Below are 27,275 nucleotides of genomic sequence, written 5' to 3'. Positions count from 1 at the left end.
GAATGAGGTAGATGAACTCATGCTAAGATTGTGCTCTTGTAATTAATCTGCTTCTAGCACCCTGCCTCACTGGGATAGTGAGTCGGCACCCCTCTTCTCAAAAAATGTAAGTTTTCAGCACAGACAAAACCTTGCCTCTGAAATTTTGGATAAAAGGAATTTTACAAACATGAGACAACAATTGCAAAGTCTATAAAATATGCCATAGACACAAAAGCAGCATTTTCAGAAGGAAGGAAAGGAAGGAAAGGAAGGAAAGGAAGGAAAGGAAGGAAAGGAAGGAAAGGAAGGAAAGGAAGGAAAGGAAGGAAAGGAAGGAAAGGAAGGAAAGGAAGGAAAGGAAGGAAAGGAAGGAAAGGAAGGAAAGGAAGGAAAGGAAGGAAAGGAAGGAAAGGAAGGAAAGGAAGGAAAGGAAGGAAAGGAAGGAAGGAAAAGAAAACCCCTGATTTTACTAAGAAGCCTACTAATTTTATTTATTTAAGGTTTGAAAAAGAAAGGTCCTTCCTAGTCTTATGCTCCTTTTTTTTCCTTAGACTTATAAATGCAGCAGTTTTCTAACTGACAAGATTTCGGAATTTGTACATTTCTGACAGAATTTAATCCTATTATCTGCTGCATCACTCAAGAGCTGAGATGATAAACCCCTGTCTCTCAGAATGGCTGAATTCCAAAAAGCCCTTTCAACTGTTAAATAGCTTTTCAAATTCAGGCATCTACAAACTCCTCTCTAAACAGATTAGCCATAGCTATTCAAAATTTATCTCTAGATAAGTGTTTATATCAAAACATGTGAAAGTTGCTGTGAGAATCGTTATGCTATTAGATTTACAAGTTTTCCCTTAGTCACAGGCCTGATTTATACATATTTATATTTACAAGAATGTCAACCGCTTTCTCCCAGTAGTTCGAATACAATTTTTTTTCACAGAAGCAAAAGCTTATGGAAACAGGAAATACTTCAATTTCATGGAGCAGCATGGAAGAAAACTGCCTGAAACTCAGTTTGCAGCTGGGTTTAATACGGATACTCAAAACATCCTCATGTTTCTTACTACTTGCATCAGCAGGTTCCTGTAAATCCATCACACTGGAATATACTCAGACAGTAATGATTTGCTCACTCCTGCAGGTTCGTCCTCTGCTCTGACCCGCTTCAGAGCAAATAAACATCCCTGCATTTACGGAGCCCACCGTGGGGACTAACTGCTACATAGCACCCTGTAACGTAGAATTTTAATCTCTAACACCTACACAGAAATTGAATTTACACAAGTCAAAGCTGGTTAATGAAAAGCATTAAGTATCAATGGATGCTGACAAGTTGGTGTTGCAGTGTGTTTTCTCTTATTTTATCGGTTTTAAGAGTTGGTTTTATACCCCGCCCTCCCCTGACGCATTGGTTCAGTCCCTGCTGTCAGTCCTCCATAGGTCCTACCCCTTGTTCCAGAGAATTCCCTGTCATTTATGTATCCCTCGCTGCCCCATTGGTTTAGTTTGGCTGTTCCCCACCCCTGGAACTCCCTGTTGGTTTAAACATTATAATCCCTGCCTTATGTTCCTCCCCTGATACTTCAGTATTGGTTCCTAGTCCCCAGCTCCACCCTGGTCCTGTCCCTTAAAACCACTGCCCTGGGTGTGCCATGCTCCTTGCCTCTGCTCTGTATTCAAGTTAGGGATGCTTTTAGTTTTGCCCTTTTGGCATAACAAACAATCCTCAGAGAAGCAAGCAAGGCCCATCTCGTCACTCTGCAATGATCCATCGGCGACTGCTTAGGAAGTTTGGGGTCCCGGGGGAGGTGTCGTGCCCCCTCCTGCTGCTAACACCAAGCGTGCCGCTGTGCGCCACAAGTTGGAAATATTTCTGTGACTACTTCTATTAGGCATTCCTTCTTACTAACACAGAAACAAAGCAGGTAACAAAAATGAGTAATGCTACACTAGATGTAATATTTTCAGCAACAAAAAAAAAAAATTCATATTCATGGACTACATAGAATAGCTATCTAACTCTCTATATAGATAATTTCATGAAGAACTTTATTTAATTGTAAAGTACCTAGTATTATAAACAGGGCTTTCAGTTTCTATTAATATGCAAAAAGCAGAACACTTAACTGTACATATTCCCAAGTTTCATGTTTGTAATTTTTGAGTCCTTGCATAGTAAACCCTACAATTAGTACAGAGTAATATTTAAGAACCGTGACAGCATCCTGCTTCTCTAGCTAAAATGCAAATGAAGACAATCCCTGCCCTAAAGGGATTGAAGGATAGATTCTATAATTACAGTGCATACAGGTACAAATTGAAAAATCTAGCCTAATTCTCTAGGACTCAAACCCACTTAAGCTGGAAAAAAACAAAAAAGTATATGAGTTTTTGAAAGGATTCTGGTTTTAAGCTTTTTGGGGTATGTGTCCATGCCACACACACATCCCACCCCACAAATCCCATTTCTTGGGTTTGTTTTTCCAACATTACCAAGTCTTAATGGTAGTATATAGACAGTTTTAGCCTTTCTTTCTGACAGAATTTGAAACACACAAAACTCAGGAGTGATACTTTAAAGAGATGCACAATGATGAAGGAGCAGTGCTTCAGAAAGCTGCCTATTTAAAAAACCCAGTCAGCCTCAGTGTGGCAAGGGCTATCACAGAATCATAAAAGCCTTCCTTAAAGTGAGCAAAGTACTATGGGAGGAGAAGTGGATAAAAAAAATGATGTGAGGTCTTGGCAAATCTGTTCTCAAATCACTTTTCAGCAATGCTCACACACTGTCTGCATATAACAAAAAAAGAGTGCAGGAGAATGCCAGAGCACAGCAAGAAGAGCTGACTCTCCTCAGGGGTCACTAACTCAACATCACTTATCAATTTGCTGGATATGCATTGTCCATCATGGAAAACTGCCAAGAGAGGTGACAACATGATGTGAAAGGTGATAGGCATTCACTACCTTAGAGCCTTTTTGGAAGACTGTTTCACTTGTTGCTTTATCTGCACTGAAACTGACTGCAAGTTAGCTCAAGTTCTGCAGAAGTTACTGCAAAAACATTACAAGCCCTAAGTCAAAACATGCCAACACAGTCTCAGATAATTGAAGCAATTCAGGGCTTGAGTTGCTATCTCTTCGGGAGGATTCCTTTCAGTCAAAACAGGATTCAACCTAGCAGCACTGAGTTACTAAGACTAAACTGCATTTAAGGCAATTTATGCTGCAGTGCAAAAGTCTCAAAGCAGACAGAAGTCAAATAAATAGCACCCAGATGAAAACAAGATCATTGTTTCCAATCATGTGGTGGCTTTTTTTTCCTACATCCTCAATCTTTTCTGTTCAATATAAATTGTCTTTTTATTTACTATTTGTTGTTGTGATGTAACAGTATCTAATATACGTCAGTAAAACTAAGGAAAAAAAAAAAACCTGACTAGCTGGTTTGGTGGAAGATGGAATTTGTGTGGGAGCAGAACAAACTCAAGTAAAACTCAGAAAACTGTTACAATAACAAAGAGCAAAATGAACAAATAAAATAAAATTTAAAACTCACAAACTCTGCCTTCATTTTTATATTTTCACTGTTATTGTTTCTAACATGGCCAACACAACTTTTTTGAGGAATAAATATCCCTCAGCAGTAGGTGACACTGTGATTTGATTCACAGAGAAATTATCACTTTTTAGATTTACTCAGAAGTGTGATGACGACTTTTTTTACAATTTTATTTGGCTAACACAACAAAGTATCATTTATTCACCAACTCATAACTTGATGAAGCAGGAGGATAACCAAGTCGGCAAATTCTGCTAGGATCAAGACTGGCTTCAAGTTTGTGGTAAGGATAAAACAAAGTCTTTCTGCTTATCATTCGTCCAGGAACAGCTGCTGATGAAAAAGCTCCATATTATGTTTCAGAATTGGAAAAAATCATTTAGTCATGCTCTTTGAGCAGCATCGATGTACCATTTATGTTCAGTATGCAGAGTTAAATCTGCTTCGAGACCTTTTCCACAGGGATGGCATCACAATATCACTTGGGGAAAAATAAGATTGTGGAGAATAAAAACTTCTGCCTTTACAGGTATACTGCTTTTGTATCAACTCACTGTTTGCTAAAAAGAATAAACAAATAACCTAGAAATTTTTAATTTTAATTCTTTCAAGTACTTGCTCAAGTTTTCTGTGATTTGTGCACTATTTAACGAGATTTTGTAAAAACATAATCACATGATTTATATTAGTTCACACTTTGAAAAGTACCGAGAGATTACTCAACAACAGAACAGTCCATCAAAATTTACTGCCCTAATATATTTGCAAAAAAAAAAAAAAGACCACTTTTGGAAATGTCAGACAGGTGTTGTCATAAAAATTACCACCTGCACATGGTATGCTATGTGCAGAGACATTCTGTTCTACGCAGCCATTTTGGTTACTATTACCATACTACAACCACCATATTCCTTGCCCTCTCTTCACAACTTTAAGCAATTAGACAAATGCAAAACCACTAAAATTATGTTGGTTATAGAGAGAGTAGCTAACAAACTTATTTCCATATTTGTCCCTATTAATATCATGTCCATTACCAAGTTCACGTTTGAGCACTTTGACCACCAACTGTGCATTCTACCCTGTTCCCTCTTTTTTCTGATTATTGCAGTTTTCTTGTGCTGCTTTGCCAGTTCACTATCAAATACCCTTATAAGCACAAGCTCTTGAAAACTTCACAGTAGTGTTCATCAAAATACACAATATAATTTATCTCCCATAACTATAACCTTGTACATCATCTGGGCTCACATACTTCACATTGATGTAGCACAGCTATTTTAAAGTCAGGAACCCACAACATATTTAGTTAGATCTGGTACTCAAGGGCTGGGATATTTTAGAGAATCAACCAAGAAGAGCAGCTTCAAAATAAACATACATATAAGATCTAACCCTGCACACTTCAAAGTCGTGGGAAAGATTTTTATCAGTTTCACTTTTTATCAGTTTTTGTTTGTTATTCAGGCCCAGTATCTGGTTTCATTCCTTTTGCTTTGCTCCTCCTCTCTACTCAGCAAGCTGCACAGGCTGTCATATTCTACCTCCTAATGCTTCATGGAACTGCATGCAGAACACAGGCACTCAAAATGCCAAACAAGAGAGACTTTCCAAAGTTAAACTTAGCAGCAGCTACAAGGTTCAGAAATCACCCACATTTCCACAGAGTCCTCAGGAATATAAAACACAAAAATCCTCGTCTAAAGGATGCTCTGACTCCGAAGTTATATTACAAGACAGGCACACTCCTGAAAATGCTGTGTATTGCAGAGGAAAGCTGTAATTCAGGTGAGTTTTATTCTTCGCTTCAACCTCAGGGAAAAAGAAAAAAAATACCACTTTATTGAACTTTAAGATAAAATAAGAGAAGGCAATATTTAGACATTTTATGAAGAGAATGCTTTCCAGAGTATTATGGACATAGGATGTTGCATGGTAACTACCACAACAAAATTCAAAACCCTAGAAAGAATTTTAATATCATTATTTCAAAATTTAGTTATCAGAACTTCAAATACTGAACAGCAGCATTTAGTTACAATGTCCCTAAATAAAAGTCATGTATTAGGCAGCACTCAAATATTATTTAAAAGCTGTATTTTGTTTTAGTTACTGAAGTTCCACTTCTGAATGTTATTTATTGACTGACAAGTGACCTAAACTACAATTATGAGATGTTACAATTTTTAAATATATCTAAATACATTTGTATATCAACTGATAGAAGCAAATGTCTATTTGCACATACATGTGTAAGTATGCTACTTAACTAATATAATAGTATTGATTATATAATGAATGTGAATGGAATTATAGGCATAAGCCATTCTTTCAGGGCTAGAGACCAGCTTTATACATCATTAACTGTTAGACTGGCCTTCCAAATTCTAAATGCCAAATACCAGTCCAATCAAGATGAAATGTCTCTACAGAGCCCTAAGATTTGGTTACCCAAGCCAGGCACACATTATACCCGTAGTGCTTGCTTGCAGCAAATTCCCCTCTCATCCCTGCTTACCATGCTTTGCCTCATCTCAGAGAGAGATCTTGGAAGTCTTTGATTAGCTGAAGTGAATGCCAAGTCTTTATTTAGACAAAATCTCTCAGAGGATGGTGTCAGCCAAGCAGTGTCCTCAGCCTGCCAGCAGCAGTGGCGCTCCCCAGATGCATGGGCCAGGCTGCAGAGTCCCCAGAGTCCCTTCCACCCTGCCAGTAACCAGGGGGACAGCACAGGGGCATCTCCACTGGCTGCCCTTGCAAGGGGAATTTTAACTGTTTGGGCCACACAGCTTCCAAGCTAAATTGTTCCTGTATCACTCATCAGCAGGAGGCGTCTGCTGTACATTTGCACAAACCAACAGCACAGTGCTGGTGACTGAGGTCGCTGGGGCTAGGAAGTTTTGGAATGGAAATGTTGATACTCCAGTAAGAAGAATAACTGCTAAGAATTTAAGGGACTGTTCAGTCACTAAAGGTGATGTGTTATTAGTGTCATTAGCAAAACACTAATGTTAATGTGTTATGCTTAAATATTTAGTACTGTTAAAAGGTTTCAAGACACTAAGAAACACCTTTATACAATTGCCTGTGCTGCCAAATATCCCTGACTTAAGACTCTTGACAGGAGTATCAGCCAAAATCAAGAGGCTTATGCTGCTACTCTTAATTGTTACCTGAGCAGCAACAGGATCCAGTGTTTAAGATTCCTCACAGGGCTGCAATGACTCAATCAATAATGCTGCAGAACAAACCACAGAACATAAATGCCTACTAGAAACAGCCCAATGCAAAACACAAATACTGACACTGAGTGAACAGAGATCCATCCAGCACAAGCCCAAACAAGTCTGAAAATGGCTTTACTTTGTTTTTACACTTCTGCCTGCTGGGGCACATTTATTACTGAAAGCAACTTCTCCTGAAGCATTGCTCATCTAATTTGCAGTCAGTGCCTGTAGCACCTTCCTCCCTCTCCTATACTACACCAGAGTCATTGTGTGAGTTTGTTATTGCTGGAATGCTGCAATTACTGCTCTGCCCAAATACTATGGTCACATAACCTATAAAATGTAAATAGAAATACACAGAAAAGTTAAATCTGCTCTTAGCGATTATTATACTATGGTGATTTTCCCACAACAGAGAATGAGGCCTTTGTTCCATGCCAACATTTGGCAATTTATGCAGAAACAGTCTATGCAGAAAAAAAACCCATGACCTACTCAACAAATTTTTTTTCAATGCCATAACTATCTCATTTTTAAAGGATATACAAATAAAAAATACACATATAAATTTATTCTAAAAATGGTTGTATCAAATAGAACTGTGTCTGTCCCAAAGGGCACGGATTTAAGGTGTCAGCTTTCCAATCAGGGTAATTGCAGCAGCACACAAGCCAACTGTAACCCAGTTCCAAGGACATGGCCAGGAAAGAAGCTCCCAAAATGCAAGGGGCGAAAACAGAACCACAGAAGCCACATCACTCATGCCATACTGTTTGCTGTTTGGAGTTTCTGAAGGACATTTGTAGACTATTTAAATTATCCAAATAGTGGAGGCTAATTGACATTTATATAATATTCTGCTTACAGTTATCTGTATTTCCTTCTCCCTCTTACACTTACACTGTTTTGTAACAGATGTTATCAAAGTTTTTATAGCAGAGTGAATTTAACAGATACTGAATAACACTGTGTAAAAATTTCTCAGTGTACAGCTACACAGTATCAGATAAATATTTGCAGGTCATATGGATGTAAACATCATAATAAATTTGACAAGTTTTAGTTCAGAATGCAGACATCACATAGAATCAAATATTTGAAAAGTCACACTATTTGTAACTGTGTTCTTTTACCATACACAGGAGGGAATAATCACAGGATCATTTCCATTGGCAAAGACTTTGAAGAGAGTCCAGTCACTAATCAACTAAACCTAGTTATCATTCTTATTTCCCACACAGAATTATTTTGTTTAGTGCTCCTACAGAAAATAATGATTTCATTTACTAATTCAAAGGCTTCAAAGCTTTTGCACTGAAAGAACAGTGAAAAGTAGCCAAGCTTGCTTTGCACAGTTTGGGCTGGCATATTGTGCTCCTTGACCTTGCATAACAAATATACCATTATTCAATCAGACTGCTTGACTTACTGAGCAATCAGAATCATTCTGTACCCTCTAAATGGAGGGGGAAGCTTGAGCTGATGGAACCTCTCCCAAAACAATTCTGCTACATACGATAACAATATATAGTTCTCATGTACCAATTACTAAGCATACTAAGTATTACTAAGTATAAAATGGCAAAGTCAGGTAAACATTTACATTACCTCTTCACTACCAAATAATACCACATTTAGATTAAAGTTTGATCTAAAGCAACAGTACTTTTATCTGAATATTGTTTCAAAAACTTCAAATTAAATGTCTTTTTTCCAAATAAGTAGTATTTCACAAACTACATTCGCAAAGCTGTTGGGCAGATTTTCACCCTGTTAGAGCACCACAGCACTAGAGAATTCAACAAACTTTTAGCCATCCCAACCAATTAAGAAATTAAAATCAGCATTTTGAAAGATATGCACTTCTCCCACCTAGACCTTAATTTTTTTAAACAGGTCACATGCTACAGTATATCACACTATATATATTAAAAAACTCCTCACACACAGGCCATTATAATTCCAAAAATTCAAAATTGTATCTTACCAAGACTGAACTCCAGCTTTGGCTCATTTGCAATTCCCTGAATACCTTAAAAGGTCAAGAAAAAAAAAATATTAGAGATCATTTGATTTCCATGTCTTGCTTTTTAATACATAGTAAAACTTTCACATGCCTATAACTACTGCCATTGCCACTGATGTAACATTTTATGTTAGAAACTCATAGTCAAAGCAAACTTGGATTAAATATTTGCCTGAAAAAAGGCTACTTTTGAAGAAGACTTTCTTCTTTATAGAAACTTTCTGTTGCTGGGAAAGGGAATTAAGAAAAAAACCCAGGTTCTCATAAATTTGTAAGATTTTCAGCCACAACAACTGACAATAAATGCATTGGGAAAATATTAAGTCTCATAAATAATTTTTAAATAGATATATCATCACATTAAAAATAAAGTCCATGTTTAGTGACAGTAGGTAAATCAGGTTAATATAGTAAAATATAAACACATTGATCTACAAATTGTAAAGCAATAAGCCCAACTTCTTTTTGTTGCAGAATCAATACATTAATTCCTCTTCTTACGTACCAGGAACAGGAACAGTTTAATCCATTATGGAATTATGTTCTATTGCAAAGGGCAATATTTTCTTGTGCTAAAATAAAGGAGTTAACCACAGAGATGCAACAAGAGAAAAGTAGGAAGCAAGGAGGGAAAGGTGACTAACAATTAGTTGTTCACCTGATGCACAAAGTAATTGGATCACAACTACAGTTTCAATTAACTTGTAGAAAGTAAACTCTATCTTCTTAACATTTTTGTACTGTCTCCAGTAAGCATTATTAATTATTGCTCAATATTGAAGAAATGGGTCACATGGGAAGGATTCAGTTAGTATATGAACTGGAACAAGATTTTGGTTAAAAAAAAAAAAAATTTACAAACCCATGAACAAAAGAATCACCCCAAACTTATAGCTGTGTCTGCTCCATAAAAACACAATGCTGCTAAGTCTAGATTCACACCGTTCTTATTAGTGTAGCTATTCATTCACATCTGTGTGAGGAAAATTACAGCTGCAGAGCTTAGAATGGTCCAAAAATTAAAAAAATTAAAATGTTGCTTTTTTTTTGTTTTTTTTTTTTTTAATTAAGCTTTAACAAATTTCTGAGTTCAACTCTGACAGTAGCATATTGGCCTGAAACACCTTCATGAGTATGCTGGCTACAGAATTGATTAAGTGAAACTGAAATACAGTCTTCTGACTCCAGTGCACCAAATACAGCTCAGCATATGGCTACTTGCATTCAAATCCCCAGAGTGCTTTTACATCACATAGAACAAACCTGTGATACTAGTTTAAGTATCGCTAGAGATTTATGCATTTATCAAAGTTATCAGACTATATTTTAAACAGTAGTCCATATAGACATAAAAGACAAAAAAATTAAAAAAGCTTTAAGTCTTATGAAGAAAATAGGTTAGAGAGAAAAACTCAGAAACACAGAAATCACACATTTGTTCCCCTGAAGGTTATGTGCATTAACCAAAATATGTCAGGGAAAAACATTTAAGGACAATTTTCATCTGTTTATTTAATCTAAACTGCACTTTGACAAGCAAGAAGTTGAACAGCATTTTGTACCCTACTTGTGACACTATCTGAACTGCCACAGAGACTGGGCCATTTTTATTGTACCATTCCATAAAATGAGTAAATGCACTTACTCGTCAACTGGGGCTCTCCTAGACTGTCTAACTGGGATGAAGGGAAAAACTGTCGTGCTTCATCTGATGGTCTCTCCTCTTTGATTTCCATGATCAGCGTCCGGAGCTGCTGAATTTTATTCTGCAAACCTTCCGAGTTCACCTCTCCCAGTGTCACAGCCCAAGATTCACAGTCTGGCTTTGATGCAGCTTCAGGGTAAAGATCCGGTTTTCCACTCTGAAACCCTGCACTCAGAAAGCATGAAAGCAGCTCTTAGGGACTGTGATTGGAAAGGGAGATGAGGGAATAACTGATGTCACGAACGATCAAAACCACTCCATTCACACTTATGTTCATGGTCACAGAAACATTAAGCCCCATCCACCTCTGGACTCAAATCCCAGCTTTTTCAGAATCGGTACAGTACTAAACATATCCAAGATCAGTTAAGAGATGGCTAAATTAGGTGGCAGAATCAAACCAAAATGGGAAATCCTTTTCCAGCACAGATTCTGCAGCCTAGCAGGCAGCTCTCTGAGCTGCTAATTTGACAACGAATTTGATTTAGCAAGGGCAGTAGACATAGTTCTGTCAGAGTAGGATTCACCAGAATGAATGTATCCATCATCTCTTCTATTAAAGATCTCTATTATGCTCAGCCTCTCATTCATTCTTGCCAGAATACAGATCAGGAACACATGCAGATAATTTAGCATGACATAACTCCTCTATGAAGACTCAACAGGTTGTATGTGGGAGCTTCTGACCTCATTATTATCCATGTGTCATTTGCTGTTCTGCCTGGAGTCTAATTGTTTAATGCTCAAATTTTCTGAGAACAAAAGAAGAAGAAGGGGAAGGGGGAAATCCAGGTAAGTAGCAAGGATTGGTCATTTGATTAATATTAGAGCAGGAAGAAAAAACACCTCTTAGGCATTTAAAATTCTGCAGTATAGGTGGCTTCACAGAGTCATAAATTCAATGTGACATTTAGTGCAACACACACCAAGAAGAGCAAACTGGGAAAGAAAGAAAATCAATATTTTGGTTTTTTTTAAACAAGTTACCAACTAATTTAGAAATATAAAAATCTATAAAACACCTGTGCTATTTTATTAACAAGGACTGAAATATTTCATCGGGCATGAAAAGTATTCTGAGCTAAATCAGCCATATATCATATGGCTGGACAAAAACAGAACACTGAAAGGTTTTCATACTTAGTTTGAAAATCCAAACAAAATAGAAGAGTTCTTTTCCATACAATGTGAACTTAAATTCTGTTCACTATCTTGAGTATCTAACCTTGGGCACTTGCACACATGTTATTCTAAACCTGTTTGTGCTTCATAAACTGAGCATCTGCCAGTTACAATAACCTCTGCTTTTATGGTTATGGAGGGGATAAAAGATGAAACCTCAAATCTGGAAGGCTCTAAAAACTATATACAAATCCCTGTGGAGCTAGGACAAGTTTTTTTTCCCGGGCTAGATCTAAGGAAATCCAACTGTGTGGCTGCAAATGCTGCTAAAAATGCTGGGTAACATTTTAAGATTTCATGAGGAAAGCCTGCAAAGAAAAACAAAATGGAAACAACTGATTCAGAAGCAGATAAAAAGCTAATAACCCTGACTCAGTTAGAAAAAACAAGTATTCAGTTCTTCAGAGAAGAATATTAAAAATCTTAGGGAGATGCAAATGTTTATCATATCCTGTTTTCAGACAAGACCTTTTCTTGAGTAACCAAACATGATCAAGATGAGCTCTGCTGTTTGTCAAAGATGACCGAAGAGACAGAAGATTTAGCTGTAAGCTCTCCTGTGATCTGGTACTCCATGTGAGCCATACTTCCATGAAGTAACCTTCAGAAAGACCAGTATTTAGAGAAGCTCTTAACTTTTCTGTTGCTCTGGTAAGGTCTGCACCAGCAGCTCTACTGCACCAGCTCTACTCCCTCCTGTCATTGACATCAATGAGTCTGAAGTCTGTCATATTGATAGTATTTTGGAGCTAGTAGTGGAAAATTGAAAGGAAAGGAAATAAAAAGCATGTAATAAACCAGCATAAAGATCAAAATTAACTAATTAATTAAAAAAAGAAAAAAAGTAAAACAAACAAAAAAAAAAAAAAAAAAAAAAAACAAAACACAAAGTGAGCATCTTCTTATACCATTCAACCTTTAAAAGCACAAAAGCACAGACAATTTTAATAAAAGCAGTTTGGATATCCAAAGTACCTTAGGTGAAAGAAAAGCTGTCAGAGAAATAAGTCAATACTTAACAGCCAACATACAAATATACCAAGATGTTATTTTCTCCCTTTATCTTTAAATGTAAATATGAACAGTAATCTTGCCTTGAAATATCCTACCACTAGCTTGATAAAAAACATCTGCTTTGGGAGGAAATCTGTTTTTCAATTCATGAAATCATGCTATTTATATTTACCTCTTAGCTGTAAAAATCAGACTGCCAGGCTCAAAAGGCATACTGAATCATCATTAATATGCATGGAACCAGAAATGGAGAGTGAAATGCAATAGGAGTGGGCATAATTCTGATCTAACAGGTGCCACTTTTGAGATGTGGAATTTCATTCTAAACTATCACTTCAGAACACTACAGTCTGCTATATTTAGATCCTTTGAGTACTCTGACAGCTAAGTTAAATTCTGAAAAGCATATGAAAATTCCTGGAAAATACTCATCACTGCAAATGTAAAAGGTTTCATTCTGCAGTAAGAATGAAATTATCAGTAGGTATACTGATACCAGTATACCTGGTATAGGTAAGTTACGTATTTTCCATTCTGTTTCAATGCTCATAATCACAGCATGGTGTGTGCTGGAAGGGACCTTAAAGATCATCTTAGTTCAATCCTTCTGCCACTGGACAGGAATACCTTCTGCTAGACCACATTGCTGAAAGCCCCATCCAACCTGGCCTTGAACACTGCCAGGGATGGGACATCCACAGCTGCCTGGGCAGCCTGTGCCAGTCCCTCACCATCCTCAGTGAAAAATTTATTGAAGAATAAACCTGTTAATTTTTAGTTTAAACCCATTCCCCCTTGTCCTCTTCACTCCATGGCCTTGTAAAAAGTCCCTCTCCAGCTCTCCTGTAGATTCCCCTTTAGGTATTGAAAGGTTTATATACCCAAATTCATCTTGCCAAAGGAAACACAACATGAAAAATGCATGCTGACAAAAAAGCCTGTTGCAATAAAGGAGCCCACAGGTTTATTTATGTAATAAAGATCATAATCTCTCTGCTTTTCTCCTTCAAATGGTTGCTTACTATTATTTTAAATCAGCTGCATACAGCACTCCCTAACAAATTGAGACATTTAATTCCAAATATCAGTGGGGAAAAAAATTGATAACGAATCTTTCCCAAAATGAAACTAATGGACCTACAAATGTAATGAAGACCCCAAATAAATGGCAGACATATCAGAAGAGTTACATAAATAATTAAATAAAAAATTGTTACTCCATGTTTTGTTAAAATATTAACATTTAAGTAAATAAGAGATGTATTATTATTTGTAAAAATATACATAATACACCTAAATGCAGTAGTATTTCACAGGTGGACAAAAGGACTTCATACTTTGCTGCTAAGAAGTTACTGTAGAACACAAGCACCCTGTGCTATACTGTTACTGCTGAAAGGAGTTACCATGAGTAGTTTTGGAAAAAAACCTTAACTTTTGCAAACATGTACTGCTGACATCAACAACAACAGTGCCTTATCTAGTTTGCACTCCTAGTTTTACTGTTGTAATATCATTTTTGAATAAGATGACATGTAAGATTTAAGAACATACTATATTAAGGCAATTTTCTACTTACAAATCTGCCATAGCAGAACAATAATCTTCCTCTTAAAGCTGGACATCCCCAGTGGGGTTTCCAGTTCATAAACCCTGGGGAGAACCTTCAAAAAACTAAACACACTGGTTTTCTTTTCAGAACAAACTTTGAACTTAGTAGTACTTGTTGGAATCCAAAATGCAGGGAATTCTCCGAACTTTGGGCCTGTAAACCAAAGCTTAGAATTAAACATAGGATTTTATCTGAGACCTTGGAAAAGGCTTCCAAACTTAGGTGCTAGAAGCAAGAATGTGGTTTTAAAGCACAGACACGTTAAGCTAAGTAAAGTTTAAAGTTTTAAAAGTGTAGTATTGTAAGTTTGTGTGTCATAATATGATCGGCTAAGAAAGCTTACACTCCAGCTTGAGTCCATAAGATGAAATATTTAAAGATTGAGTCAAAAGCATAAATATCCTTGTTAGCAGTGTTTTATTGGTTAATAACTCCTTAAAACTTGTAACTGGAGGTCTTGTGACCATCTGAGCAATGCAGTGAAGATGTGAGCCAAACTCACCCTTCCTGCCTATGTAGAAAATAAGAAAAATAAGAAAATAAGAAAAATAAATCAAACCATCAAAAGCAACTCAGAAGTCCCATCTCTAATTAATTCAAAATTCCTTCAAAATCCCCACAGTACTATATTGAAAGGAAAATTATAGATCATTGTATCTCTATCTCTCGCTGCTCCCCCTCATTTCAGTATCAGACACCCCACAGAAGGCAAGACCAGATCTGTTCACCATCAACTCTTTGCTTAAGCACAGTCTCAAAGAGACTTTTTCCCACAGAAATCAGCACAGAAAGTTTTGGTCCCACAGGACTTGTGCTGCTCAAATAAATAACTCAATGCCCCTACTCTGAAGGACTGCTGTCAGGGAACAGCACAAACAGCTGATACATTCCTAGTGGCACTGGAAAGCCTTTTCTACACTAATCCAACAGCCTAAAGTCAGAAATGTATGTTGATGTCAAGTTCTTCGTATTCAGAAAACTTTTCTTCTTTATTTCCTAATAAAATTTATTCTTCTCAAGTTTTTCAATTTAACAGTAGCAGTTGCTTCTTTTCCCACTAAATACTTATATAGGTCAGTTATTTTTAAGATGCAAACAAATTTCTTGCTAAAAATGTCCTGAGTGACATTTCCCTAATTTTTTTTAAGTATTTTGTTGTAATTTTAATCACAATCTTTTACACAGAAACTTTAGTTTCTGGTAATTCACCAAAAAAATGTAGGCAGTTATTGGACCTGATTCTTGTCTTTCAAAAGACTGCAATTTAATGGAAAGGTTCTCAAAATAAAAACATAATAAAATAAAACAAATACATTTCCACTTTGGTTTTACATCTTACTCACTTGTTATTAACTTTTTTTTTAAGATGATTTTATTGGTTTATTTTACTCAACAGGTAGAGGTGACAGGAAGACTGATACTCTTTGGCTTGCTGTATTTTCCATCATGAGAGTTTCAGCATAACATCATGTTGAACAGGACAAAGAAGAAATTACTGGGATAATTCAAATTAATAAAATGTATAAAGCCCACGGTCAACATCCACAATGACAGCCTTGACTTTTTTAGGGGATCACTGTTTCCTCCTATGCTAGTATGCAAAGCAAGAGAGCTCAAACAAGTTAAACGTTGTCTGTCTCTTTTCACATACACCAGCAAAAAAGTCACTCTCAGCTCAGACTCTAGTTCAGCAGAGGAAAAGGGTTAAGAATATTAGTGAGTCATTGCCACTCTAAAATATAAAGCACCATCACAGCTAACCACCATGTGCTGAAACAAAAGTAGAACGAAAGCTTTGATACATAAATTATATCCACAGGATATTTCTAATATAGACATCAGAGGCTTTTAATTCACAAAGCTGTCCGAGTTCTATATGCTGATGCATTTCATGTTCATGTTCAAATTAGTAGTGATGAAATCATCCCATGGTTACTCATGATGCTATGTTAATCTTTCTTTGGAAGTACATTTTCAATCAATGATAAAGAATTTAATTAAAAATTTTATCTTCAGTTATTTTTATAAATTTTACAATGCTGGAATAAACTTACATAAGTTATAAGCTTCATTTAAGTCCTACAGAACCTCACAAAGAGTGTATTTGAAATTAATTTAGCAGGATAGCCCAGGATGACTACCGTAATACAACACTGTTTCTTTTCAAACCTGTCAGCTTCCACATATGCCACACTGCTTCTACCCTTTCATTAAATACCACACCTATACTGGAAGCAATGCAAACCACACAAATATTTGAATACCACAATGGTATCTCAAGATCTCTGAACAAATACACTGCAGCATTTACTGAAAGTTCCAAGAGTGGCCCCTGCAAAGCAGTGGACTGCTTTTGCTGAATGGAAGCAGTTCATATCTCTAGGTGGACCATCAGTCTGCCTTTAAAAAGGCAGGATTCAGAGATCTTTCTCTGCCTAGATCCGCAGCAGAAATCTTGCATATGCCTCACTTATTCCATCTCTAAAATAGGGAGTGATCCTGACCTGCCTTTCCAAGACACTACAATTGAAACAAACACTACTATTGAAACAAATATCTCCAAGTTTAGGCGGCTTGCATACTACAAATGGCAAAAAGGAATGCTTGCTGTCTTAGAGGCATTCCTACAAACAAGCCCCTTTTTTATTATTTTCCTGATTTACTAAATTAATCTAATATGATTTAGATGACTGACCTTGTATGAAAAGCTCTGTTTTCTTCCTTTGCTCCCTCCCACCCTCCTCACTAGCCCTACCTTGATGTTACAGATCTTACCTCCCTAACTCTAAAGGACCACACACAGTGAAGCAATACAGTTTTTAAGGAATCTCTCTTCCTGAATGACAGAAGAGATTTACAGATCAAGAGAAGGCAGTACTTGCATGCTCTCTCTCTCTCTCATCTGGTTTCCCTTCACTGTGCCTGTGCCTCTTGAGGACATTCCCAATTTTGCATTGTACACCATCATGTGGAAGAAAGGAAGCAAAGCTGTACATGCATGACACTCTGTACAACACAGTGGTCAACTTCAGACTGCTCCCACGGTCAGTTTGAACATCGAGTCACAGAGCTCCTATTGCCCTGTTTCAGGGAAACACAACAATGACCCAAAGACTGCCATCTCCTGCTAATGGTGACCAGTTCCCATGACAAGGGCACATAAAGCCATCAGCCATATGCAGAGTTAAAGTCCACCTATCTAATCCTTCTCTTTGCTTCCATGGTCCACTTCTGGACCACGGTTTCCACTTCTGGAAACCTTCTGAGCTAGGCTGCTTCAGGAGCACTCAACTTGAAGCTCTGACAGGATTATCTGCTCTGTCCGATTTCTGTACAGCCCTCCTGTTTCAAGGCCCACAGTGCCCTGAGGTGATCAGCAGCTCCACAGAATCACTAGAGGTTGCATGAACATGTCCTTATTTTTCCCTCCATGCTTACTCCACTGCCCTTCATTATGTTCTCTTCCTCAACATGCCAGTCAGTCTCCATTTCTCACTCTTAAAACATCTAGGATTCAATCCACCAGTCAGAGACACATGGAGACAATTGGACAAAGGCTCTCTCCAGTCCCCCTTCACAGTTCCAAATTGAAGCTTGGAAGATGAAGAAAATGTCCTTTTACCACAAGTTAAATCTCACAGCCTCCTTTCTTGGAGCTTCTGATATTCTGTGACACAACTCTATCAGTTTCACAAGAAATTTGACGTTGTGAACAGGTATAACCTCCTATCCTGTTTTCATCTGAATCCTTTAAAGTCCTAGATACACATTGTATAGCTTTTTTTGGTTCCCAATAGCCAATTATCTGAGATTGAGAAGCAAGATGTATTCTATTGCCATCTGTGGATCAGTTGTCTTCTGTTAATTGGGCAGTTTTCCTTATTTCTTCCACAACCAATCCTCCCTCTGGGGAGACATCTGCTGGTAATGGGCTATTGAATGTCACAGTGTGACTGATAAGAACTAGAACATCCCATTGTGAGATGCTCCACCCAGAGGGAGGAGCCAAGCAATCCCAACTGGATATAATGTGAGTTTTGGGGACATCAGAGCCAGCCTTCCCACATGTTTCCAAGAAGAACAGCTGGGGTTTTCCACTGGGCCTTCAGAGAAAGACTACACCCTTCTACAGGATCACTGCTCTGACAGAACCACATCTGCCTCTCCAGGAGGATTGCAGCTACTCCAATTTTGACTGCTACCAGCACGCTGACCAAAGGGGTGTCAGGTTGTATTCTGACTCTGTCAGTGGTTTTCTTTTGTATTATTGCATGTATTTTGGTTTTTTTTCCTTTTCCTAATAAACTGTATTTCTGACTTGGAGTCTCTCACTGGTTTTGCTTTCAAACCAGAACACCAATGGATCTAATCTTGTGACAACACAACTAGCTTTTCATGGCCAAAGCCCCTACTGATAAAAGGCCTCTCTTCCTAGTTCCTAAGTTTTGCTTTTCTCCCCCATTTTGTGTTCTGAATTTTGTTTTCTCCTACAGTACATGGATTACTATTTCCCTTCTTTCAGTATTTTATCCTCATTTTGTACACTGTATATCATCTTCATTTGTCTTCAGTTTTGTTCTAATACCTCTTAATACTCCGGCTTTCTTTTCCCATCCAACAAATCATCAGCCAGGTTGCCATCCTTTCTCTCTAGCATGGAAAGATTGCCAAGTCTGGAAATACATTTCTCCTCTTCCTGTCTTGTCTTTTCCTCTATCTTGTTTGGTCATGCCCTAGGTATTTATCATCATTTGCTGGCTCTGTTTACCTGGAGTTTTCTACACTGTTTCCTATTTTCCCCTTTAATATGTTTTTAGAGGACGCACAGAATGCGACCCTTACCTCTGGCTCCTACTGAAACACCATCAACCTTCAAAACTTGATTTTGGAAAGTCTGTCTCTCAGCTAGTTCCTAATTTTACAAGCTTATTTCTTCCTCCACACATATTCACAGGCTCTTTTTTCTCCACAGGCAGCCTGAAGTGCTTACTTAGTATCCACAGTTATGTCCCCAGCTTTTGGGCTTAAAACCTGCCAGTGTCACTGCCACAGAAACGATCCTGTTTGCAAGCTTCAAAGCTAATTGAGTCATGTCAGCAATTACAGCTGTATTCTGAGTTCAGTTCAGCAGTATTGTGTTCAGGCATTGTAACACAAGTGCCAGAAGGGAACTGACATGACTGCATTCATACTCATAAAGTTGGGAATTCTATGAATGAACTGGACTCATTAAGGGCACAATTAGAAAGTCTCAATTTGAGAGTCAATGAGAAACATTCAAAAAGCAATGCTTCCAAACCCAGAAAGAAATACATTTTGAGCCTCAACATCAGGCTCAAAATATATGATTTTGTTCCCTACAAAAAATGAAGGATTTGAGCTATTCCCCAGAATACTACCCAGATAAGGATAAAATCCACAATGAATATCATTTAAGTCACTGCCGTCTAAAACATGACCAACCACTATGAATCACTTCATAGGTGAGGTAGGTGAGGACAAAAGTCAGCATAATTAATGCAACCCTTTCTTAGAAGTGGGCTGGAGATTTTGGTGCATAAAAAGATGATAGGAACTTCTACTGAATTTAAATTTATCCATCCAGCCCACAAATGCAGCCCAACTTTTTTTACCTCAGCTCTTAGACCATCACAGCTAACAGAAAATGGCAAACTGTTCTAAGGAATTCAAAACTCTGCAGAGGTATCGGAAAGAATTCATGTAATAAAAAAATTATAATACAATGACTATTTCAGTGGCTCATGCAGAGCAAACTGTCAGCACTTTCTCCAAATAAAATCTTTCCCCTAAATAAGGATTCTGAATTATATGAGATAGCTACTTTTTCTGCTGTTTTTAACAATTTTATGAATGAAGAATCGGTAAGAGGTAAGAAAAAGAGAAAACTTGTCATTTAATAGGGAGTTTAGCAATGATTACGTATTGAAGAATAGCATACATTGACTATGCATCAACATAAACCCCATCTTGTACAAGATACCTGACAAAACAGAAACTCAAACTTCTATTTAAAGTCAGAGGAAGATGATTACATTACTTTCACTTGATTTTAGGATTTTCTTTGTAGGCATGAATTCAGAGACCACTGGTATTTAAGTGTATGCATCAAACAGATAGCAGGATGTATTTTAGTTAAATTTCTAGTAAAATTCCAATGCCTGTGAAGCTGAGGTTTTTGTATTTTCATTTTTGTTGGCAGTAATAAAAGAGTCACACATTGAGATATGTCTTAATTACTGAGAACTATTGAAACATCTGTTTTAATCCTGAATTCCACTACCCAGAAGCACTCCAGGATTACCACTTCAGAGGCATCAGAACTCTGTGAAACAAAGATGGCAAAACATTAGGATTTGAAACCTGACTGGGAAGTCCTTCTGTTTGGCTGTTCACACCTGAAGTGGCATGGAGATGCAAAGACAATGAAGCATAGAAGTCACTAGGCAGACTAATAAAGGCATTCTTTAATAACTGATCTGTGCTACTTCAGATCAACGAGTTACAAATAGAATAAACTGTAAGAAAAGACCCTGCAGAAAACTTTTAAAAGTAACTTCAGAGGGTGCTTGTTATACTTCCAGTATTCAAAAGTTTAGATGACACATTCCTAGGCAAGTCAGGCAAGCCCAGCTCATTCCAACTTTCACATTTTCTAAAAAGGCTGAATCAAATGTCAGATTCTATTCAAAGATAAGGATATTTTCAAGTGAACAAAATAATACATAATTTTATAGAAGGCATTTATCTTTCATTTTTATTTGAAAGGGATTTCTTTATCAGCACTTGAAACTTCGAATATGGTTTCTGGCTATGCAATTCAAATGACATTAAATGAAATGGACCTATTGCTGAATGCAATAGGATACAAATTACCACTGTATTTTTTTGTCAGTGCTTTGCAGACAAGATGCAAACTCTTCTAGTTAATAAGTGTGACTCATATTTCAGAAAAGTGAAGCTATCAATCACTCCCCCTCAGGATTAATATTTTTTCCCTTAAAACTCCTATTATCCATTTTTTATACCCAACATCTGGTAACAAATAGCCATTACACTATGCACCCATACTCGCCCTTCATTCCAGGTTCCCACCATGAATGTCACAGAGCTCATTCTCAACTTCAGTGAGATTCTGCAGGGATTAATGCAAATGCTTGTTTTAGCACTCCTTCCTCAGGTGGTACTTTATTCCAGGTGATCCCAAAGATAAAATATTTTTCATATTCTGCAACAATTTTACCAAAAACCTGGACTTTAGTTTAACATATCTGCCACTTACTGAATGACTTCATAAAACAGTTCATACTTACAACACCTGCTTTATTTGGCCTGCCAGAACAAGACTCAAACCTTTTGCCAAGGTTAATTTCCAAGCAGATGTCTTGATCCTGCTTCTCTGACAAAAGGACCTTTCTTACATAGTAATACACTGTCTTTCATTACCAAAACTGTGACAATTCAATAGAAGAAGGCTGAAAGGCTGACTACAAACAGAACGTATAACATTTTAGAAAGTCTAAAAAAGATTTCCTTGAAAACTCTATATTTATTCTCTCTAAGCTTTTACCACGTACTAAATGACTACTCCAAACCCAGTTATTAAACACAAATCAACACCCAATGGAAACAAAAGGTTAAAATAAAACAGAAAAGTATGGGGAAAAGCACATATGTTGTATTGAAATATGCCAGAATTCAAGAGACAAGCTGTGATACACTAAGAAAAAACAGTCTTATCTAGAAACTACTTGTAAACTGATTTCTTAGAAAAATTATTGACTGGGCTAGTCTAAAAGGAACATATGGTCATGCACACAGAAAAACACCCCATCTAATTATATAAAACAAACAAATAGAGAGAAAAGGAGAAAGTAGTGAAACAATGTAGTGGGTTTTGATAATAACCCAAATGCTATGTTGAGAACTTTTTTATTTATAGAATCCAGCAAGTGGCAATACATGGCAACCCAGCAGCAATTCTCAAGTGCTGTTGAGTGAGGCATTCTTTGAGCATCTACCAGGTCTTCATGAGCAAGAGCTAAAGTCAGTTTGGGAAAATAAGCAATAATAGTCCAACAAAATGAACATCAGACTAATTAGGAAGAGTTTTCTACTGCAATGATCCTTAATTCTTTACATTTCAAAGCCCCAGTAGAGTCTCCCTTGAAACCAGATAACCCTCCCTTGAAAAGTAGATAATGCAGTCCCATTCCTTCAAGAGCTAGCAATCTTTCAGTGGAGATATGATCAAAAGGAGTTTATTTTGGAAGTTAATGAAGGTCTGAGTCCATTTAACACTCAACTGTGATTACATAAAAGCTTTTGTATTAAAAAAAAAAAAAAAAGAAAAATATCTAATTACTCTGAACAGTTTTCCTCCTTCCATCTCCACAGAAAATTGTTCCTCTGGTACATTCATGCAAAGATGAAAGACAGAAACATGAGAAGTCCCCAGACTTAACATTCCTGCCAAAACATGTAACTGTGGTAAGTGAATGTATATGTCAGTAGGCAAAGAATAGCAATTCCCTCTTATACAGCTTTCGGGCGAGCCAGATGTTTGGAAAGACAAAGGATGAGGAATGACAGTTTCCATGTAGTTTTCTACAGTTGCTGAGACTGAAAGACTTGGTGTTTTGATTTGTACATGAATGACAAGTATGTAATACAAATAAATTGGCAAGCAGACAGCAAAAATAGCTTTCAAACAATTAGAAGAAGCTGTCTCAGTGCAGTCTGTCTCACAATGCAGTTGACATACAACAGTAACTGCAAACACGAGAGAGAAGATGATTTCAAGCTCTCTGCATTTTTAGTCCCCGGATGCTGCAGCTCAAGAGCCTCTCTAGAAACAAGTTACTATCCTCTCTGCACCAATGGAAGCTGGAATGAAGCAATGCTGCAGCTTCAAATGAATGTGAATGCTCTTCCAAGATCCACAATCCACAACACTGAGCAGAGGACATGTATTTACTTCCTCTGTATGTGAGAGAAAACAAAAAGGGAAACAAGACAAAGGGATGGAAGAGCATAAGGCTGCCAGAAAATAAAGCGCCTGTTGCTGCAAAACATTTCCCACATCCTAACAGAAGCCTGAATAAAAAAATCTTCAGAATTGCCATTATGTCAGACTTTTCATCCTTTAGATGAGCTGTGCTATGGTCTGTCACACAAAAAGCTAACAAGAAATTTACTTACAAATTAAATAACAAAATTGTAATCAAGTAAACCATTATGCGTACCTGATAAAGGATCAGCTTTGTTTTTCAGCACCTGAAGAGATCAAAAATTTCTCTTATTTTAGATGCATAACATAAGCTCATCTGGACTAGCTATTATCTTCTTTTTCTAGGTTTTCTTTTATTAAAAGGGCACATTGTAATGATCTGGTCTTTATGCATGGAAAATATGATCAAAATCAGATCTGTACCACTGTGTTAAGATATAATATATTAGGGGGGTTTTACTCCTGCCATTGGTATTATTCAGTAATTGTTATAAAAACTTACTGAATCAATCTAAATGCCAAACAGCAACTAGACAAACTCTTACATCTTTCACTGAACACTGACAAACTCAGCAGGCACCCCACCACCATCCCAGATCAGGAAATTGTTTTAAAACAGTGATTTGAGAAGACAAATAAATTATTTCTAAATCTGAATTAAATATCTCAGTGAAACTGCTAAAGAGTCCCCAAACCCAGAAAATCTGAATCTATCAAAGAGAACATCATGTTTGAGCTATTTTTGCATTCCTATAGATCTGATTTGATGTACCATTGTGGGGGGGAGAAGTGTGTCACTGTGAATCGATTTTACAATAGGAGATTTGTTCCTGGAGGCAGGGCAAGGAACCCATGATAGTATATCAAGCCAAAATCTAAGCTGACAGTTCAAATTAGAAGTGACATTCCAGGTAATTCCTTTTTGTTAAAACAGTAAGTAGAAAAGTAAAGCTATAGGACTGTAGAAGGAACACTACAGAAAGTAAAAAATATTCTAATAAGACATTAGTTATAAGCTTCCTTGGTCAGTTGGGTGGTGTGTGTATGAATTGCTCAGTTGATTTCTTTTAAAAGCATATATTCACAAATTCAAAAAAATTAAATCAAAACCCTATAGACTAGGGATGCTACATACACCAAACTACTTGTGTTTTTTTACATCTGTTATTTTCCCTGGTATTGGCAAATGAGCTAATCAGACTGATAGTAGCTCAATAATGCAGGTATGTACAAGGGTTACACTTTTGACTATGCTGTAAAAACATTACCACCTACATTTGATATTTGGGCATTAGCACAGATGATGTTCATCACTTCACAGATAAAGTACAGCTTTCTTATAGATTCAACAAGAAAAAAAGGATCAGGAATTATAGGGTAATACCATTCACAAACAGAAAAGCTAGTGGTCTTAAATTTATTTCAGTATGTTTCCACAGCAATATGTCCATTACCAAAGAGAGTAAAAAAAATTTCTAATTTTGAGACATTAACAAATGACTCCATGGCAATCACACACATATCATTTGGAGGATTAACAGCCCTTTAAATGCTAGCAAGCAGAATTCACCAATCTGAAATCACCTTCAATATTATATATTCTTCTGCCATAATAATATCTCCATCCTGTGTCTATTAAGTAATATGAATCCTATGACCCAAGCTGTATGATAAGGAAAAATGCGGTTGCTTGGCATCTGATGAGGTGCTTCAATTACTCCAGGCAACCTGTAACCTGGTAGTTCATTATAACCACCTTTACAAACTGTCAGCTCAAAGATGCTCAAATCATCTCTTACAAAGCATGAGCTACCCACTGTGATTAAACCATCATGCAATGCTACCAGAGCCCAACTTCAAGCTGACAATATAATACCACTAATCTGCATTCACTCTGCAAAATGTTGACTTACATCACTGAGTAAGGTCTGCAGAACACAAAACCACTTTTAATAGATCGTTACCTTTAACAAAAGTGAATACATAACCAAAAGTAGTTTCCTTTTCAGTTTCAAACTGCATTAGTAATAATTATAATGTACAAATACAGGTCCTCTTTATTCATGCCCCACATTAAATTGGTTAATTATTTCAGCTTGAAAACATCTCCAATTGCCCTTCCCACCAGAATTTAGTTAGATGCAATTTAGATACTACTTATTTGAGTTTTTCAAAGTTATATTCTGGTGTTAAGACTGCAGTGATGTATCACAACACACACCCTGGATAATTTGTTTTTCTAGCAGAAGTTCTCCCACTCTGTTCTACACTTTTGGCAGTTACATAAAATACATGGTATTGATCTCTGCTCTCTTCCCTATATGTCACCTTTTTACTTCAGAAATGTGAAGAAGCCCTGACTACAGCTTTCCCCACAGAGAGATTGCAGTAATCCTGGGAAATCTGCTATGTCTGAGCATGTGCATACTTTTCATAAAACTGACACACAATATTTCCAAGCAAACTGCTGTATCAGACCAAAGACCCCTTATCCTGCCTACAAGTGACTTAAAGAAGTATCCAAGGAAGAGGAAAAGCAGGGCAACCACATGCAGTCCTCTTTCAGTTCTCCTAACTTTTCACATTGGGATTTTTTCTCAGATGCCTTTTCCATTCACTTATGATAGTCTTTGAGAGTGCCTTATCCTTTTCCCAACACCTGTCTCTACTTTTAGCATCTACAGGACATTATGGCAAACAATTCCAGTATTTGCACTATCCACTCCACAAAAAAAACACCTTCTTTCATTTGGTTGCAATCCAGTTTCTCGAACTTCATTTAACCTCACAATGGAAGAAATAATAAACTATGAATCCTTATGTCCTCCTTCAAGTTCTAAATGTTTTTTCGGATTACTGTAAGAGGCCACCTGTGTCATCACCTGTTATCCAGGCTGAAAAGTTTAATCTTCTCACACTTGTTGTGATGACTCTAACAGCCCTTTTTCTGAAACTTTCACAGCACCTCTATGTCCTCTAAAATGAGGGGAAAATAACTGCAAGGTGCATCTTCACAGACAGAGCTCTCTGCTTTGTTCTCTCCTTTCCCAACATCTCCTAATACTGAATTTACATTTGACCACAACTGATCATCCATCTGACCTGTTAAGAGAAATGTAACTCTCTACAGATCTCATTTTGGGGCAGAAAGGCAGGAATTGCTGCAAAGCCCATTATTTTAGTGGGAAACATGTATAAACTTTCCTCACAAGTGTAGCTTCTCATTTATGGATGTTGACTTTTATCTGCCACTTAATTGGCTAATGGTTTAGACTTGTAAGGGCATTTCATGACTACTCATACTTGGTACCTCATCTTGACTATTTAGCAAGTAACAGAATTTCTCACCTCACTACCTACCTTCTTTTCAATATTTATGCACATGTGATAGCATCAGGCTATCACAGTTCCTAGACCTGATACTATATTCAACTAGTCATTCATGTAAGCGGAAGTCAGAAGGTGAGAAAAACTATATTGAAAGGCAAATGAAGAAGGCAAGTATATAAAGTGAATGAAAATAGTTGCTTATATAACTATTTCCTGTGAACTTCTGGAAGTGAAAGATGTTTTCAGGAATCACAGAGATCATTGATTTAAATGATGTACAAACTACACATGCAATTATACAAATACACTTTAAGCACGAACATCATAAGTGACAACACAAACTGTAGCAAAATATGGCATTCTAAAAATACTTCAGGAGCAGAGAAAAACAAGACCAAACTGTGTTCTACTTATTGGTCTCCAAAAAGTACAATGTTGTGCCAATTACCTCTGCAGAGAACTGTACTTTATTCAAGACTGAGCTTCATGAACCACAGAACTCCCAAGAGAACCTCAGGGTGGAACACTTCCTAACAAAATATGCTTTTTAATAATTCTTACATTTTCCCCAAAGTGAAGAATTAACCCAAAATTCACTACA

At 37.0% G+C, this 27,275-nt stretch overlaps 1 protein-coding gene across 9 annotated transcripts in view; it reads right to left on the bottom strand.

Moving 5' to 3' along the window:
• Window positions 1–27,275, bottom strand: part of INPP4B (inositol polyphosphate-4-phosphatase type II B) — a 296,397-nt gene that overhangs the window by 174,767 nt on the left and 94,355 nt on the right. For all 9 annotated transcript variants that reach the window (XM_085578230.1, XM_031504683.3, XM_085578231.1 and 6 more), the window contains exons 2-3: window positions 10,449–10,673; window positions 8,765–8,809 (exon numbers count right to left, since the gene is read on the bottom strand). In XM_085578230.1, coding sequence (XP_085434356.1) covers window positions 8,765–8,809; window positions 10,449–10,539 — 136 coding nt within the window. In that variant the 5' untranslated portion in view covers window positions 10,540–10,673. The remainder of the gene's footprint in view (window positions 1–8,764; window positions 8,810–10,448; window positions 10,674–27,275) is intronic.

This window comes from Lonchura striata, chromosome 4 (assembly GCF_050655825.1).
Source record: "Lonchura striata isolate lonStrDom1 chromosome 4, ASM5065582v1, whole genome shotgun sequence".
Classification (NCBI taxonomy): Eukaryota; Metazoa; Chordata; class Aves; order Passeriformes; family Estrildidae; genus Lonchura; species Lonchura striata.
The sequence above is the reverse complement of the archived record's forward strand: the minus strand, read 5'-3'. Positions and strand labels throughout refer to the sequence as shown.